This window comes from Hypomesus nipponensis, chromosome 23 (assembly GCF_054491055.1).
Source record: "Hypomesus nipponensis isolate SF chromosome 23, ASM5449105v1, whole genome shotgun sequence".
Taxonomy (NCBI): Eukaryota; Metazoa; Chordata; class Actinopteri; order Osmeriformes; family Osmeridae; genus Hypomesus; species Hypomesus nipponensis.
The window spans coordinates 767,905-783,208 of NC_140383.1; the positions used below are offsets into that span (position 1 = coordinate 767,905).

Sequence of the window (15,304 nt, forward strand, 5' to 3'; positions counted from 1 at the left end):
TGCATAGGTCACACTTACTGCCAATCCGCGCACGTTGTATTTAATTTATTTTTACATATAGCCTATATAATCATAGCCTAATTGCAATTTGGGGATATTTACTCATACTAAGTACACGATGTTTTTAAAATTGTAGGCTATTTGAACGGTTATGTCTCAACCAGATGGCTATACCTCCTTTGCCTTGGTAGGGTTGACATAGCCTCCAGGTTCTGCTCAACTGTCAGCTGCTTCCGAACGTAACACAGTTATTTTATATTTCAGTTCGGAGAGAACGGATAAGGGTGTCACATCAGTGCGGGAGTCCAATTTCATGTCCCGAGTGTTTAGGTACTGATTCGGAGCTAGGGCGCTCTTTCGGCACAGGGGGAGGAGTTGCCACAGATTCGAGGATGCGCAAAGTAAACAGGGGGCTATAGGCCGTCACAGCAGTGCTCATACAATAACAAAGACGCCAAATGTTCATAAGTGCGACACAAAAGAGTAAAGAGATTGTAGTCTACAGTACGATAATGTGACTTTCAGACGCGGTTCTGTTTTACAGCAGTGCACTATACCTTATGATGCGACACACGCGGGCCCAATTGTTTGTGTTGTTTGTCCTGGACCGAACAGTTAGCGTTATTTTGGCGAACGACTTGAATATCACCGGCGGGACGATGAATGACAGATCGAGTTCCGTAAAGCCACTGACTACTGGATATCAGCAGTCTACTTCTGAACCAGGTTTGTCGTGTATTCTGATAGACCTAATATAAGCGGTGTTCACGATGTACAGTAGGGGGGGCAGCAGTGTTTACAGCAGCCTTATCGCTGTGTATCTATCTCATACAAAACACAATACTTGTGTCAATGACCAAATTGTGCCTGGACCAATTCTTATGTCTCGACCTGGATTCAATTCTTAAAGGCTTGTTAATAAACATAGGCTAGCTTATATAGGATTATGACTGATTATAGGTCTTGATACGCCGCTATGAAACTGTCAAAAGAAGCAGGACCTTAAAATTTCAACGCATCTGTAGTTTGCTATTTACAGATGGCAAATACACTTCAAATTTGACCGACGGATCTCTACCCAAAGATCAGGTCTAAATCAGTAGCCAATGGGTTAAGAACAAGTTAAACGGTGGACAGTGGGGCTACAGGTGCTCGCTTCGGACAGGACCGCAGTATAATCTACGTTTATTGGAAGGAGCGTCAAAACGGATGTCGGTGCGTTTGTTTACGCTTCTTTTAGTCACCCTACAATCGATCACTGACTTGCTTTTAACGGCAGTACAGCGAAGTGTATTGTTCCATATACAATCCTCTGTCCAAATACCCATGTTCCTCATAACAACTGAAATATAAAATAATTGTGTCCTGGCTACTTTGCCTTCACACAATGATTGATTTAGCAAAAATGGCTTTTGTAACGCACATTTTCTTGTGAAAAAGGATAAATGAGCATATAGTATTTAAAAATAAAATAATAAATAAGTACATTAATATCTGATGGTGGATGTATTGTGATTATGTTGATATTGAAAATGGTAGAGACTTGCTTGTAATGTGGTCATTTGCTTATTGTGGTGTATAGTTAGTCTAATATTTGATGTGATTCAAACTCACATAATTCGACCAGCACTTCAACCAGACAGCAAAATAATAAGGCCTCCTTTACATTAAAATGTCATGAATTTCATACTTTAATAATCCACATTGTGCCTTGGCAGGGCAGCGCCCTGTTCTGTGGGGATCCTCTCCACAGTGTCTTGCCTGTTTGCATTTCAGCCATGTTGAATGGAGGGTTTGTATCAAGATGTCTTCTCTAATCATGATTCATGACTCATTCATATCATTGTAGGAGTAAACTTCCCATGCACGATCATGTGATGCGATCATGTGAGGAGTTCAAACTCAATCCGCCCAGTCAGTCACACTCAACACAGGACAAGAACAAAAGCCATCCTTCATTCCTACAACAGATGTCCATGATCCACACTTTCATTGCTTTTTCCCTCTCATTAAAGATTCCAAGAAACAGATTGGAGGCGTTTTAAGTACTTGAGGAATTCCCCCTGGTGTGTTTCTTAATAGGGTGATGTGTCACAGTGTTTGGCCATGCTGAAAGCACACACAACGACACCCACCAGTCTGCAGCATGAGAGGTCTGTGTTTAGAGCTGACCTGACAACATGGGAGACTGGAGTTGCTTGGGAAGACTTGGCCTGGATTACTGAACGCTAGGCTTTTCTTTACGATTGTGTGTTCTTGTTGAGGAAGATGGTGGCATAATACCAACATACACACACACACACACACACACACACACACTGTGTGACCATCTGCTGCACTCGACCAGGGGGCTCCTAGGCTTCCAGTATGAAACAGCTGACATGTTCATATCTTCCAGGCTGTTTGTTATGGTGCACTGAAGCCCCCTGTGTCCCATGCTCGGGTGGAGTCACACACGGTGTATACTGAGAGTATTAAATAGGAATACATTCATATTTATCAATAATAATGAATTGCCAAACCCTAAATTGCAAAAAAGTATTACTGCCGAATCTTAGAGACTATTTTGTCAGCTTGAACTGTACTTTTTATAAAACTCCACATTGTTAATTGCTTGAATCCCAGTCTCCATTGCAGAGGAATACATCATATCAGATATCTGTTATCATAATCTCTTTGGAATAATAAGACCACAGCCTGAAACCCCCTTCATCCCTCGTTGCTCCTAAATCTCTTTTTAGTGGGGCCTGGATTCTCTGAACAAGCAGATTACAGTAATCTGCTGCTCCTTCTGTCCTCCTGTTGCCATGCTGCAGTAGGACTGTATATTTCTGATGTGCCCTTGTTTAATAATTAAGTAATAGGGGAGGTGTGCTTAAAAGGTGATTATTTTAATAATTTCTATATTTAAGACATTTGTGGAGTTTAAAGGTTATGTGTCTGTTATGTGTCTGTTATGTGTCAGTTATGTGTCAGTCGACACACTAGGTTGCTCAACGGAGATTGCAAAAGTACACACATCCTTCACTCAAGTAAAAGTACAGATACTCATGTTTAAAAAGAATCTGTTCAAAGTTTAAGTACTGACTACACTTTTACACTCAAGTTAAAGAAGAATGGGCTCTGACATTGACTTCAGTAAAAAGTTGCCATTACTACTACCTGTTTAGCCTGACGTTGTCAAACTCATAATTCTAGTCAAAATATGAGTCTGATAACTCTCCGTTGGGCTGTGACTATGGGGCGTGTTTCAACCGAACTCATACAACAAACGCCTCTTCGCTCAATTGAATAGACCTACAACCAATCATAGCAACGTAATGTGTTGTTTGTTGAGAACAAATTCAACCCAAGCGCTCTTTCGTGACGTTGTTGATTACGTTACTGTTGATCATCTGTCCATCATTGTCTAAACCAGCTCCTGGTTTTATATAGTTTGCCCCCCAATACGAGCCTCTCCAGACCCAACTTCCTGACCAAATTTTTGTTGTGGGCGGGGCTAAGTTGGGCTGGAAGCCAGGCTACTACCTGTTGGACCTCACATCATATTAATACATGAATACAAAAATACACTATAGACATGTAGCTTATTTGCCAGGAATCCTTTTTAACACAGACAATTTGGAACATCTTCCTCATAAATGGCCATGGGGGATCAGGGATGTCTCTACTCCCAGTCTGGTCGACATCGCCAACTCCCTCTGTCTCATCCAGAACTTACCTTTTAAAAATATTCATTTTTTATTTTCTCGAAAATATTTGTCCCACCGTTTATTTCAAATTTTGTTTTCGAAAATATTTTTTCAAACATTTTAAACGCATTATTGTTATTTTTTCACAGTTTGATCATAGTCAGTGTGTGTACACCATGGAACAAATCAGTGAGTTCAACATACGGCTCTTGCTTGTGACATGACATGTTCTTGTGTTTGTCGTCAGGGTCAGTGTTCACGCTGAAGGTCCGAGTCGTGGACACAGTGAACCAACAGCCTCTGAACCGAGCCTCTGTAGAGCTGTATGTGAACCACACCAGGACCAGCTCTTCCCTCACGGAAGATGGGGAGGCTGTGTTGGTGGTGCCCTACCAGCCTGGCCTGCCTCTGAGCCTGGGGGCCAGCATGGACGGCTACCTTCTCACCACACTGCCCTGGAACACCAGCAGGAAGCCCAGTCAGTACAGACACTGTGTCTGAGTTAGTCTGTCTGTCTGTGTCTGCTAATGAAGTATCTAAACTTGAAAAAGTTTTAGTTCAGTTAAATGGAAAACTGAATGACTGTAAATGGAGATGAGTAGATGCGTTGTGATCTGTTGCAGTGTTTTCGTCGGTGACCCTGTCGCTGTTCCCCCTTAACCAAGGCAACATCTGGGTCTTTGAAGATTCAGTTCTGATAACATCTGGTATGCAATGAATATGTCTATATGGTTTGATTAGCATTCACATCAAGCAATGCATTAGAACTCATCTGTCCAAAAAAAAAACGAAACATCTAATTTCATAGTTTGTAGCTTATGAACTTCAAAATGTATGTCCATTAAATCCTCATAATAGACAACTATCCCTATTAGTGGTCTAATGTCTTTTTTATTAAACCTTTTTTCCCCCTGTTGTGGTTACCAGGTGTTGCTCTGCAGCCCAGTGTTCAGATCCCCAGGCGCCTGCTTCCTGTGAGGGAGGCTGATCTGCCTGCCGTCAGAGCCTGCCTCTCCAGAGCCTGCCTCACCAGAGCCTGCCTCTCCAGCCCCCCGCTGGGCCCCGGCAGACACAGCTACCCCCACACCATGGGCCTGATCACCAGCACCACAGGTAGGGAGGGGTGTGTGAGTGCGTGTGTGTATGTGTGTGTATTAGTGTCAGAGTGTGTGTGTGCGTGTGTGTCCATATGCAGCCGGGGACTGTGAGAGACTGAGAAAGATAATATTCTGCATTTCCAATATTCTGTGCATCCCATCACGTGTGAACTGTAGAGAATCTGAGGTTACTTCCAAGATGCGTCTCTCCCACAGGTTCCAGCAGCGTGGAGCTCAGTCCACTAGCAGCCGTCAGCGTGCAGCTGTTTTCCCTGGAGAGAGAGATCCATGTGTCTGGGCCTGTACAGATCAGCCTGCCCCTGCCTGACACCTCCGGACTGAAGCCCTCTGATGCTGTCCCAGCCTGGCTCTATAACCATAGCACTGGTGGGTAGGGACCCAGCCTGGCTCTATAACCATAGCACTGGTGGGTAGGGACCCAGCCTGGCTCTATAACCATAGCACTGGTGGGTAGGGACCCAGCCTGGCTCTATAACCATAGCACTGGTGGGTAGGGACCCAGCCTGGCTCTATAACCATAGCACTGGTGGGTAGGGACCCAGCCTGGCTCTATAACCATAGCACTGGTGGGTAGGGACCCAGCCTGGCTCTATAACCATAGCACTGGTGGGTAGGGACCCAGCCTGGCTCTATAACCATAGCACTGGTGGGTAGGGACCCAGCCTGGCTCTATAACCATAGCACTGGTGGGTAGGGACCCAGCCTGGCTCTATAACCATAGCACTGGTGGGTAGGGACCCAGCCTGGCTCTATAACCATAGCACTGGTGGGTAGGAACCCAGCCTGGCTCTATAACCATAGCACTGGTGGGTAGGGACCCAGCCTGGCTCTATAACCATAGCACTGGTGGGTAGGGACCCAGCCTGGCTCTATAACCATAGCACTGGTGGGTAGGGACCCAGCCTGGCTCTATAACCATAGCACTGGTGGGTAGGAACCCAGCCTGGCTCTATAACCATAGCACTGGTGGGTAGGGACCCAGCCTGGCTCTATAACCATAGCACTGGTGGGTAGGGACCCAGCCTGGCTCTATAACCATAGCACTGGTGGGTAGGGACCCAGCCTGGCTCTATAACCATAGCACTGGTGGGTAGGGACCCAGCCTGGCTCTATAACCATAGCACTGGTGGGTAGGGACCCAGCCTGGCTCTATAACCATAGCACTGGTGGGTAGGGACCCAGCCTGGCTCTATAACCATAGCACTGGTGGGTAGGGACCCAGCCTGGCTCTATAACCATAGCACTGGTGGGTAGGGACCCAGCCTGGCTCTATAACCATAGCACTGGTGGGTAGGGACCCAGCCTGGCTCTATAACCATAGCACTGGTGGGTAGGGACCCAGCCTGGCTCTATAACCATAGCACTGGTGGGTAGGGACCCAGCCTGGCTCTATAACCATAGCACTGGTGGGTAGGGACCCAGCCTGGCTCTATAACCATAGCACTGGTGGGTAGGGACCCAGCCTGGCTCTATAACCATAGCACTGGTGGGTAGGGACCCAGCCTGGCTCTATAACCATAGCACTGGTGGGTAGGGACCCAGCCTGGCTCTATAACCATAGCACTGGTGGGTAGGGACCCAGCCTGGCTCTATAACCATAGCACTGGTGGGTAGGGACCCAGCCTGGCTCTATAACCATAGCACTGGTGGGTAGGGACCCAGCCTGGCTCTATAACCATAGCACTGGTGGGTAGGGACCCAGCCTGGCTCTATAACCATAGCACTGGTGGGTAGGGACCCAGCCTGGCTCTATAACCATAGCACTGGTGGGTAGGGACCCAGCCTGGCTCTATAACCATAGCACTGGTGGGTAGGAACCCAGCCTGGCTCTATAACCATAGCACTGGTGGGTAGGGACCCAGCCTGGCTCTATAACCATAGCACTGGTGGGTAGGGACCCAGCCTGGCTCTATAACCATAGCACTGGTGGGTAGGGACCCAGCCTGGCTCTATAACCATAGCACTGGTGGGTAGGGACCCAGCCTGGCTCTATAACCATAGCACTGGTGGGTAGGGACCCAGCCTGGCTCTATAACCATAGCACTGGTGGGTAGGGACCCAGCCTGGCTCTATAACCATAGCACTGGTGGGTAGGGACCCAGCCTGGCTCTATAACCATAGCACTGGTGGGTAGGGACCCAGCCTGGCTCTATAACCATAGCACTGGTGGGTAGGGACCCAGCCTGGCTCTATAACCATAGCACTGGTGGGTAGGGACCCAGCCTGGCTCTATAACCATAGCACTGGTGGGTAGGGACCCAGCCTGGCTCTATAACCATAGCACTGGTGGGTAGGAACCCAGCCTGGCTCTATAACCATAGCACTGGTGGGTAGGGACCCAGCCTGGCTCTATAACCATAGCACTGGTGGGTAGGGACCCAGCCTGGCTCTATAACCATAGCACTGGTGGGTAGGGACCCAGCCTGGCTCTATAACCATAGCACTGGTGGGTAGGGACCCAGCCTGGCTCTATAACCATAGCACTGGTGGGTAGGAACCCAGCCTGGCTCTATAACCATAGCACTGGTGGGTAGGGACCCAGCCTGGCTCTATAACCATAGCACTGGTGGGTAGGAACCCAGCCTGGCTCTATAACCATAGCACTGGTGGGTAGGAACCCAGCCTGGCTCTATAACCATAGCACTGGTGGGTAGGGACCCAGCCTGGCTCTATAACCATAGCACTGGTGGGTAGGGACCCAGCCTGGCTCTATAACCATAGCACTGGTTGGTAGGAACCCATTATGAGACAGTCCTTTCTGCATCTCACTCATTGTGAAAGCTCTCCTCCCGGTGTCGTCTTTACATCTACAACTGTGGGGAAGGTGACAGTAAATATTGACACTTGTGGTGAATATTGCAGCGTAAATCAACATCACCTTCTGTGTTGGAGTCTCTTCTCCAGAGTTTCAGGGATGTAAACTGTCCTGTGTGTTGAGGTGATGGCTGTCCCTGGCTGTGCTCAGGTGCCTGGGGTCCTCAAGGAGAGGGTCTGGTGAGCCGGCAGCAGAGCGGGCTGGTCTGGACCTTCACTGCTCCTCACCTGGGATACTGGATTGCAGCACTGATGCCAACAAACCAGGGTAAATAGAGCGATGGGACAGCAGCTCATCTGGAACCAAACCACACATTCTAAATGTCTAAATCACACTGTGCCTGTCTGTTGTCGTCTACCATTCATTAGAAAGGTGCTTTAGTCTGGTATTGTCCCTGTGTGACCAGGTGAAGGTGGGCTGGCCGTCTCTATTGACCTGCTCTCACAGCACACACTTGTCCTGGCGGCCGCTGTGGGCGGAGCTCTGCTGCTCTTCCCCCTGCTGTCAGTTCTGCTGTGGTGTTGCCATAGGTAACAACTTAAAACTCAGTTTTTACCTCCATTTTTTGTTGTTGTTAATGGAATGGAAAAATTAGTGTGCTTTAATACGTCACTTTTGCAATTTTGCCAGTATGCAGACAAATTAATACATTGTGTGTTTGTGTTTTGCGTAGTATATTAATAATCATCATCAATCATATCTGTAATTCTGTATAATATGTAGAAGAAGATATAAAAGAATGAGCAACGCTGAGTGCTGAACAGTGATCTGCTTGAACCTGTTCTTAAACCCTGCCCTCTGTCATTCCACAGAGCTTCGCTTCGTCCCAAGGCAAAGAGAACACGTTCCAGAAACTCTGCAGTGTCCAAGATGGACCAGACCACCTCGACCTGTGATATTGAACTTAACGAGGTGTCCTCTGCAGACTCCCCTCTCTGTGGAGGTGCAGCAGAGCAGCTGCCTGCAGGGGGGAGGCTAGGTGAGCCAGTGGGCTCCGCCTTCTCCAGGGGAAACTTTGATACCTACGTGCAGAACCACCCCCACAGCAGTGAACTCCTGAGCTTGCACAACATGTGCGACCAGATGGGCACTCCCCTCTCTCGTTATGAGGGCGTACACCTCCAGGAGAGGGGGCTCCGCCTCTGGAACCAGCCAGTGGCCATTCTCCACACGCCCGGCTTGTTTCACCTGCAAGAACAGCAACCGCAAAGCAAGTCAGCCACTCTGCCATGCCCAGGCTCTCCAAACACACACCCTCGCTCAGAAGCCACGCATGAGGACGGCTTCCCCCCGACCCTGCTGCAGAACCCCCTGCTCCAGGGGACTGGCAGCGAGGGGCCTCCAGGAGCCCCGGAGGAGCCCCGGGGTCCCTCCTCACCTGGCCCCCCCTGGGGACTCTACAGCTGCCTCCCAGAGTCAGCCTCCCTCCCTGGCATGCGGAACAGCACGAGGCCCAGCACTGACCCGGCCCTGCCCCTCTCCCTGGAGGTCCCGGCACAGTTGCCTGACCCCTCCAGCGGACACCCCCCGTCCCCCCGGGCCTGGTTCGTGTCCCTGGAGGGCAAACCGGCGGCTGAGATCCATCACTCCACCTCAGACTCTCAGAGGAGACGAAGGCCGGCCGACAGTCGCGACACCAGCCTGGACTCTGGGGTGGACATGAGCGAGCCCAACCAGCCAACCAATAGGAAGCTGGTACAGCTGGAGTGTGATAGGACGTTGGTCCAGAATCCCCATATAGGAGCATCTGCTAAATGAACATGTTACAGGTTGGAGTTTACTGAGCAGGCTATTGGAAACACTGCTGAGACAGCACCTCTGGATCTCACCTCAACATTAAAGTGTCTGAAGCACCATGGTTGGTCCTGAGGCGGAGGGACAGAACGTTTAACAAGGAATGTGCACAAATTATTGTGTATATACCATATCTGCATTTCTGTAACAAGTCCTTCAGCTTGTAATCAAGTTCAAAGTTCAAGTTTATTATCATATACTCAAACAGCATTTATCAGTAATGAAATTCTTTCTGCTCAATGTCCGTTCAACTTAGAGAATAAATACATTAAATACTGGAGAATGGAGAAAAAATTAAAATTGTAGTGCAAAAAGATATTCCAGGGACAGTGTTAGCAACCCCTTGGTGGAAGTACGAGGATGCAGAGGGTTCTCACTGATGTCTTTATTACCTATCGCCGTTCGACGTTGATTTCTTTGTAGTAATATGCATCAACATACATCGTACACGAAGACTTCTAGACACCGTAAAACTACACAAAGAATACACAAATACAACAATGTAAATACACACATAGCACAAAGGAAATCATGTCTCGAACATGTGCTACTATTACAAACATGTCTCGAACATGTGCTTCAATTACATTCATTCATAAATGCAAGTAGCCTACATGGAGATAGAACTGCAGTAGCTAGGCTACCATACATTATTCTCTGCATCCATTTCTGCGGCAACTGTCATTAATGTCTCTTCGTCATCTTAATCTCCTTCTTCATCCTTTGATAAAAAGCATTATGTTGAGGGAAACTGCTAACAAGTTGAAATAGGCACCAATTGATATTTAAACGTTTGTCTAATATGATTAAAAATATGGTGACGTCGAGGCTACAATCACAAGCCGAGTCAATGCATTTACTATTTGAATGCAATAGCCAGTCCATACATTGAACCTTTAACCCCACTGTCCATTACTGTATCATTACAGGAAAAAAGTGTTGGACCTAATAAAAGAGCATGTTCAATGTTATATTACATATAAAAACATACTACGAACAGGTAAGCAAAATATGCATTAGGCCTACCTGTTCGTAGTATGTTTTTATATGTAATATAACATTGAACATGCTCTTTTATTAGGTCCAACACTTTTTTCCTGTAATGATACAGTAATGGACAGTGGGGTTAAATGTTCAATGTATGGACTGGCTATTGCATTCAAATAGTAAATGCATTGACTCGGCAGCAATTGCCCATGCCAATTGTAGCTATAGGCTACGCAGCTACAGCCGTGTTGCTCTTTTCCGGAATATGTCCTCAGATTGACCATGAACACAAAATAAAATGTAAAGTGTGGTGAAGTATGACAACGTTTTTAGTCGTCGTTGCCATGGTGAATCCGAGTATCGGAGCTCCATAGATATTGGCTTTTGGTAGTATTCATGCACGCGCTAAACTCAGAGTTGCCGAACTCCGAGTTGAGTTAACAAATTCATATCAGCTTTTCTGGAACTGAATTTTCGGAGTTTCCCATGTTAGAGTAACTCAATTCAGAGTTCAGGGGTAATCTCAGAGTTTGTAAAACCCGCTACCTGGAATACCCCCCTGAACTACGAGGAGGATGAAACTAAAATAAACCTGCTTTTCCTGCTCAGGACACGCCTCCATCATAGCACACGTCATGCTGCTTGTTAGTTCATGTTTTAAGCACAAGTCCATAGCTGATCAAGTCTAGAGTGAGCACATTATTTCCACTTTGGTGTCTTGTTCTTGAACTTTTACAGAAACATGTCTGGTCGTACGGTAAGCACATTTCCTTCAACTCTCACTCCGCTAGTCTGAAGGAACAATTTTTTATAACTTTGTATTTTATACTTCTTGGAACAACTGGACATCTGGAACAACTCTGTTCTTCAGGGTTTTTTTTTTTTTTTTTTTTACATCCTGTGGTTTACTTTCGCTCTCGTTCTCTCCGTTGGGTTTTGTTAAAGTTAAAAAAATTTATCCTGACAAATAGTTTGTGATAATGTTTATTGTATACATTGTTGCCGACATACCACTGTTCAACTACTTAGAATGCTGAACTGCAAAAAGCCGTCCTAGTAAATGTGCAGACTGATACATGTATAACACTCCGAAAAAAACACATAGTGAATAGAAGCCCTCAGATACTGTACTCTTCCAAATAGAGGAACCCAAATGGAAACAAGCATTTTCTTTGAGATGTGCTGTGTAATGATTGAGATCATTGTTAGGCCCAGTACAAGAGGGCACGTTTTTCCATTTCTGTATGCATTCACAGTTTGTCCGAAGTGTCGATGACTGAGCAATACAATCAGAAGAGAAATATTCTGAAGGAGCAACCTGGCATAATCATCTGATAACCTGTCTAAGGGGAGAACATGAATGCTACATAAGCCATATAAGTACTGGTTCGGATGACATTACATACAGAAACATGCATAGAAGGCTGTACAAAACGTTGTTGTATGTTGTTTTGTACATCTGGGTGACTGTCTCTTGGTCTCCCATGCATAAAATACATGAACCAGGAAGGTGATGTGAATCTGGAATGAATGTATTCCAAACAACTAAATATGAATGCATTTAATAGTTAACCACCTTGAAATGGCCTGGGTGTTGTTCAAACTGTCTCAAAGATAGAAACTTACTTTTGGATGGTTTCCTTAAAATGTTCATACCTTGCATATACTTCAAAATATAGCTATACATTTATAAATGGGTTGGTTCATAGATTGAAATCATTTTTGATATCAAGGTTGACTGACTTATCATAACAGGAAAGGAAGTTACATTAAAACATCAAATTACATCAACACAACATTAAAGGGTAAGCATAAATTGTCACACACAAATTCCAATAATCCTTGTAGTGTCCACAAAGAGTATTGTCTTTGAGAGATGTTTGTTAATCAATTAAAATGTCTGGATAAATCATTTGTTTAATGCAGAGTTTTCTGGAGTAGGGAGAGGTTGAGGAAGGTGGGCCATTTGGCTGGCCCTTCTTCCTCCCCTGGGGAGAAGGAGATGCCAGGTCTGGTATCAGCCCTTTGAGGCTCATCCAGATAGATAGTGGCATTGTATGAGGCGTCATATCATGCAAAGTCGGGGGTTCTTGTGTTCATGTGCATCAGTGCTGTGTCTTATTGAGGTGATCAGAAATGGGTTGAAGGTTTGTCTCTATGCTACAGAAGTGTTGATGACTAAGCAATACAATCAGAAGAGTTTATATTTGTATAATGGCTTATAGTTGGAAATTGTCAACAAGTCAATATAAACCTTTAATAACAGTTATAATGGAGCAGTTTAAAAGTACACAGTGGTACTGCATGATATGTCCTACAAGATTTTACAATTCAGCTGATATATTTTCCATTTCATTACAGGCAGAAGAGTTTCTGAAGTCAAATGAGAAGCAGATTTGCAGTTGTTTCGCAAAGAATCCTGACGTCATAATTGACAAATGTGAAGACATTTTAACAGTGAGTAACTCAAAAGATTTAGGAAAAGAAATACAAGAGGAGAAAATCTGTAATCTTTTGCGGATAATAATCCAAAAGGGAGAGGATCATTGTCAGAAATTGAAGGACATTCTGAAGAGTATGGAAAAGGAGCATTCAGATTTACAGAAGATATTCCAAAACAGCAGTCAAGGTAGCACATGAAAGTCTTGTACAGTCATAGTGCTCACATTTACATAAATTATTGAATATTGTGGTGAATTTTAAGCTCACATTGTTCATGTTTGTCCTAAAAGTCTCATCTAGGACAGCGTATGCAGATGGAAACAGCATGGTTTATGACCAAAGTCTCATAAACATTAGAGGGAAGGATTTAAACATGCACATTACACTGCCCTCCAACTCTGCAGGCTGTAGCAGTCTATCAGGTGAGTAGCAGTGATGCTTTTATGTCTAAATGTGGAAATTAAACGTCTGTTTCATCTATAACAACTCCAGACGTGTAACTATGCAGTACAGCATTTGAGGGGAAGGTTTTACGGATTGTATTTTACTTCCAGGTCAACCACCTCCACGTGCAGATGCAGTGGCTGTTAACAAAAGCATCATACATGCAGGAGTAATAAGAGACAGTACATTCGATGGGGATGTTAATATTTCAGTGGGCGGGAGCCCCCAAATAATAACAGGTAATGTTTCAAAATATGTTGCCTTTCCTTTGCCCTTACTATTACCTACTGTTAGGTGCAATGGTTAAACCATTCCAAGTTTATCCATGCATGTAGAGAAGGCTCACAACTATGGTGTGATGTCGGTTCTGTGTCAACTGTCAATGTCTATACCAGGGACCAACAGAATCACCTCTATACCAGGGACAGAGTGAATAACGTCTATACCAGGGACAGACAGAATTACAGCCATCTGGCATCATGAGCAAAACCTATGACCTCACTATTATCTACGACCTCACCTTTACCTATTTACACAACTATTTTTGGCTTGCCGTTTAGTACCACCAAAAGGAGTGAAGCAAGAATATTCTTCTAAGGTAGACACAACTTCTCTAATAATTGATGATATGTAGGCTGATCAACATTATAGTTTAACTAAAAAGGGGGCTGTTGCAACTGTTTTTAAGGGTTCTGCAATGACATGGCTAAAACAGCAGAAGATAAACCTCATTGAGTGCCTCCAGACAGACGCTAACTTCATCCTTCAATTTCTACATTCCCACAACATCGTCACAGAGAGAGAATATAGGAGACTCAAAGATGCCACTCCGCAAGAAAACGCTGTCATAGACATGATTGATGTGATCATTGGCAAAAATGAGGAAAAATGCAATGAGTTCCATAAAATACTGAAGCTTGATAAAATAATGGAGAACTATCCAAATCTTCATAAGTTCATAGGGTTTGAAAGTAAGAAATAGAAAACTGGTCCATAGTACATGGTGAATACTATGATTTGTTGAGGACATTTTACTTACATAAATAAATATTTAGATTATATGCTTTTAATGAAATGTATTACTACCTATTATTTAGAAGGACACATGTGGGACTGGACCTCAACATGTCATTATTCCCTTTTTAGGTCCAACTGAGGCTAAGACAAAAGGCACCTCTTCTATTTTAGGTAAATACAGTTTCTTCTGCAGTGAAAAGACTAAAGTCATTATCAAAACAGGATTTCATAAGTAACATCCATCACCTACAACCTCTATTTACAACAATTCTTCTGTGTTTTCCAACTTACAAATAGATGCACTCGGCTTCTTGAAGGAAAAACACAGTCAACTAGTCAGCAGAGTCAAAAACATAGGGCCCATTCTGGACGACATGCAGGTCAAGGGCCTCCATCCTGAGATGGCCGCCACGGTGAGCGCCCAGCTGACACCACAACTCATGATGAGGAAACTTCTGGAAGCTACCAACAGCACTAAAGCAGCTGATATGTTGGTCACTGCCCTTCTCCAACATGAACCACACCTTATGGAGGACTTGAAATAAACTGAACATCAGAATCATAAACTGGGTGTGCCAAATATCATCCCATGTGCTGTTTATTCAGTTAACAAAAGGCCAGTCTCCGATGGTGCAGATCCAACATGTATAGCCACCATGTTTTCAGTTGAATGTATTTCATTTTGACAGGGAAAATATGTTTTAAATAAAGAATACATTCTGTTTTTTACCAGAGCACCTTCTTGACATTTTGTTGGAAAGTTAAAAGTTAGAAACACACCGTCTACACAAAACAGAATCGTTATTCAATGACAGTGCAGTGATTTGCCCTATTGTGAATAAGAACTGTCAAGGACAATAATCCAACCCAGAGGAACAAGCTTTGCTTGAACCACTAGAGGACACCAAAGACTAAGATTTGTTTCTGAGATTTTACTGTTCAGGCCCAAAACTTGGAGCATATTGCTTAATGTTGTATAGCTACGTACTACACGA

At 44.8% G+C, this 15,304-nt stretch overlaps 2 protein-coding genes across 3 annotated transcripts; both read left to right on the forward strand.

The window, feature by feature from the left end:
• Positions 1–379: 379 nt before the first annotated feature.
• LOC146233269 (protein FAM171B-like) lies at positions 380–9,519 on the forward strand. The gene is made up of 8 exons (XM_084689969.1): positions 380–726; positions 3,940–4,170; positions 4,316–4,399; positions 4,620–4,805; positions 5,006–5,176; positions 7,776–7,892; positions 8,032–8,155; positions 8,438–9,519. The coding sequence occupies exons 1-8, from the start codon at positions 561–563 to the stop codon at positions 9,381–9,383; spliced, it is 2,025 nt and encodes a 674-aa protein (XP_084546095.1). The 5' UTR covers positions 380–560; the 3' UTR covers positions 9,384–9,519.
• Positions 9,520–10,571: 1,052 nt separating this feature from the next.
• Positions 10,572–15,041, forward strand: LOC146233270 (uncharacterized). Of its 2 annotated transcripts, XM_084688160.1 has the most exons (9): positions 10,572–11,163; positions 12,768–12,863; positions 12,942–13,035; positions 13,139–13,270; positions 13,403–13,531; positions 13,853–13,890; positions 13,981–14,263; positions 14,439–14,480; positions 14,607–15,041. In XM_084688160.1, exons 1-9 carry the CDS (start codon positions 11,149–11,151, stop codon positions 14,852–14,854), a joined length of 1,077 nt encoding a protein of 358 aa, XP_084544286.1. In that variant the 5' UTR covers positions 10,572–11,148; the 3' UTR covers positions 14,855–15,041. The 2 variants fall into 2 exon arrangements, with proteins under 2 accessions (XP_084544286.1, XP_084544285.1); XM_084688159.1 differs by having other exon boundaries at positions 12,768–13,035.
• Positions 15,042–15,304: the final 263 nt, after the last annotated feature.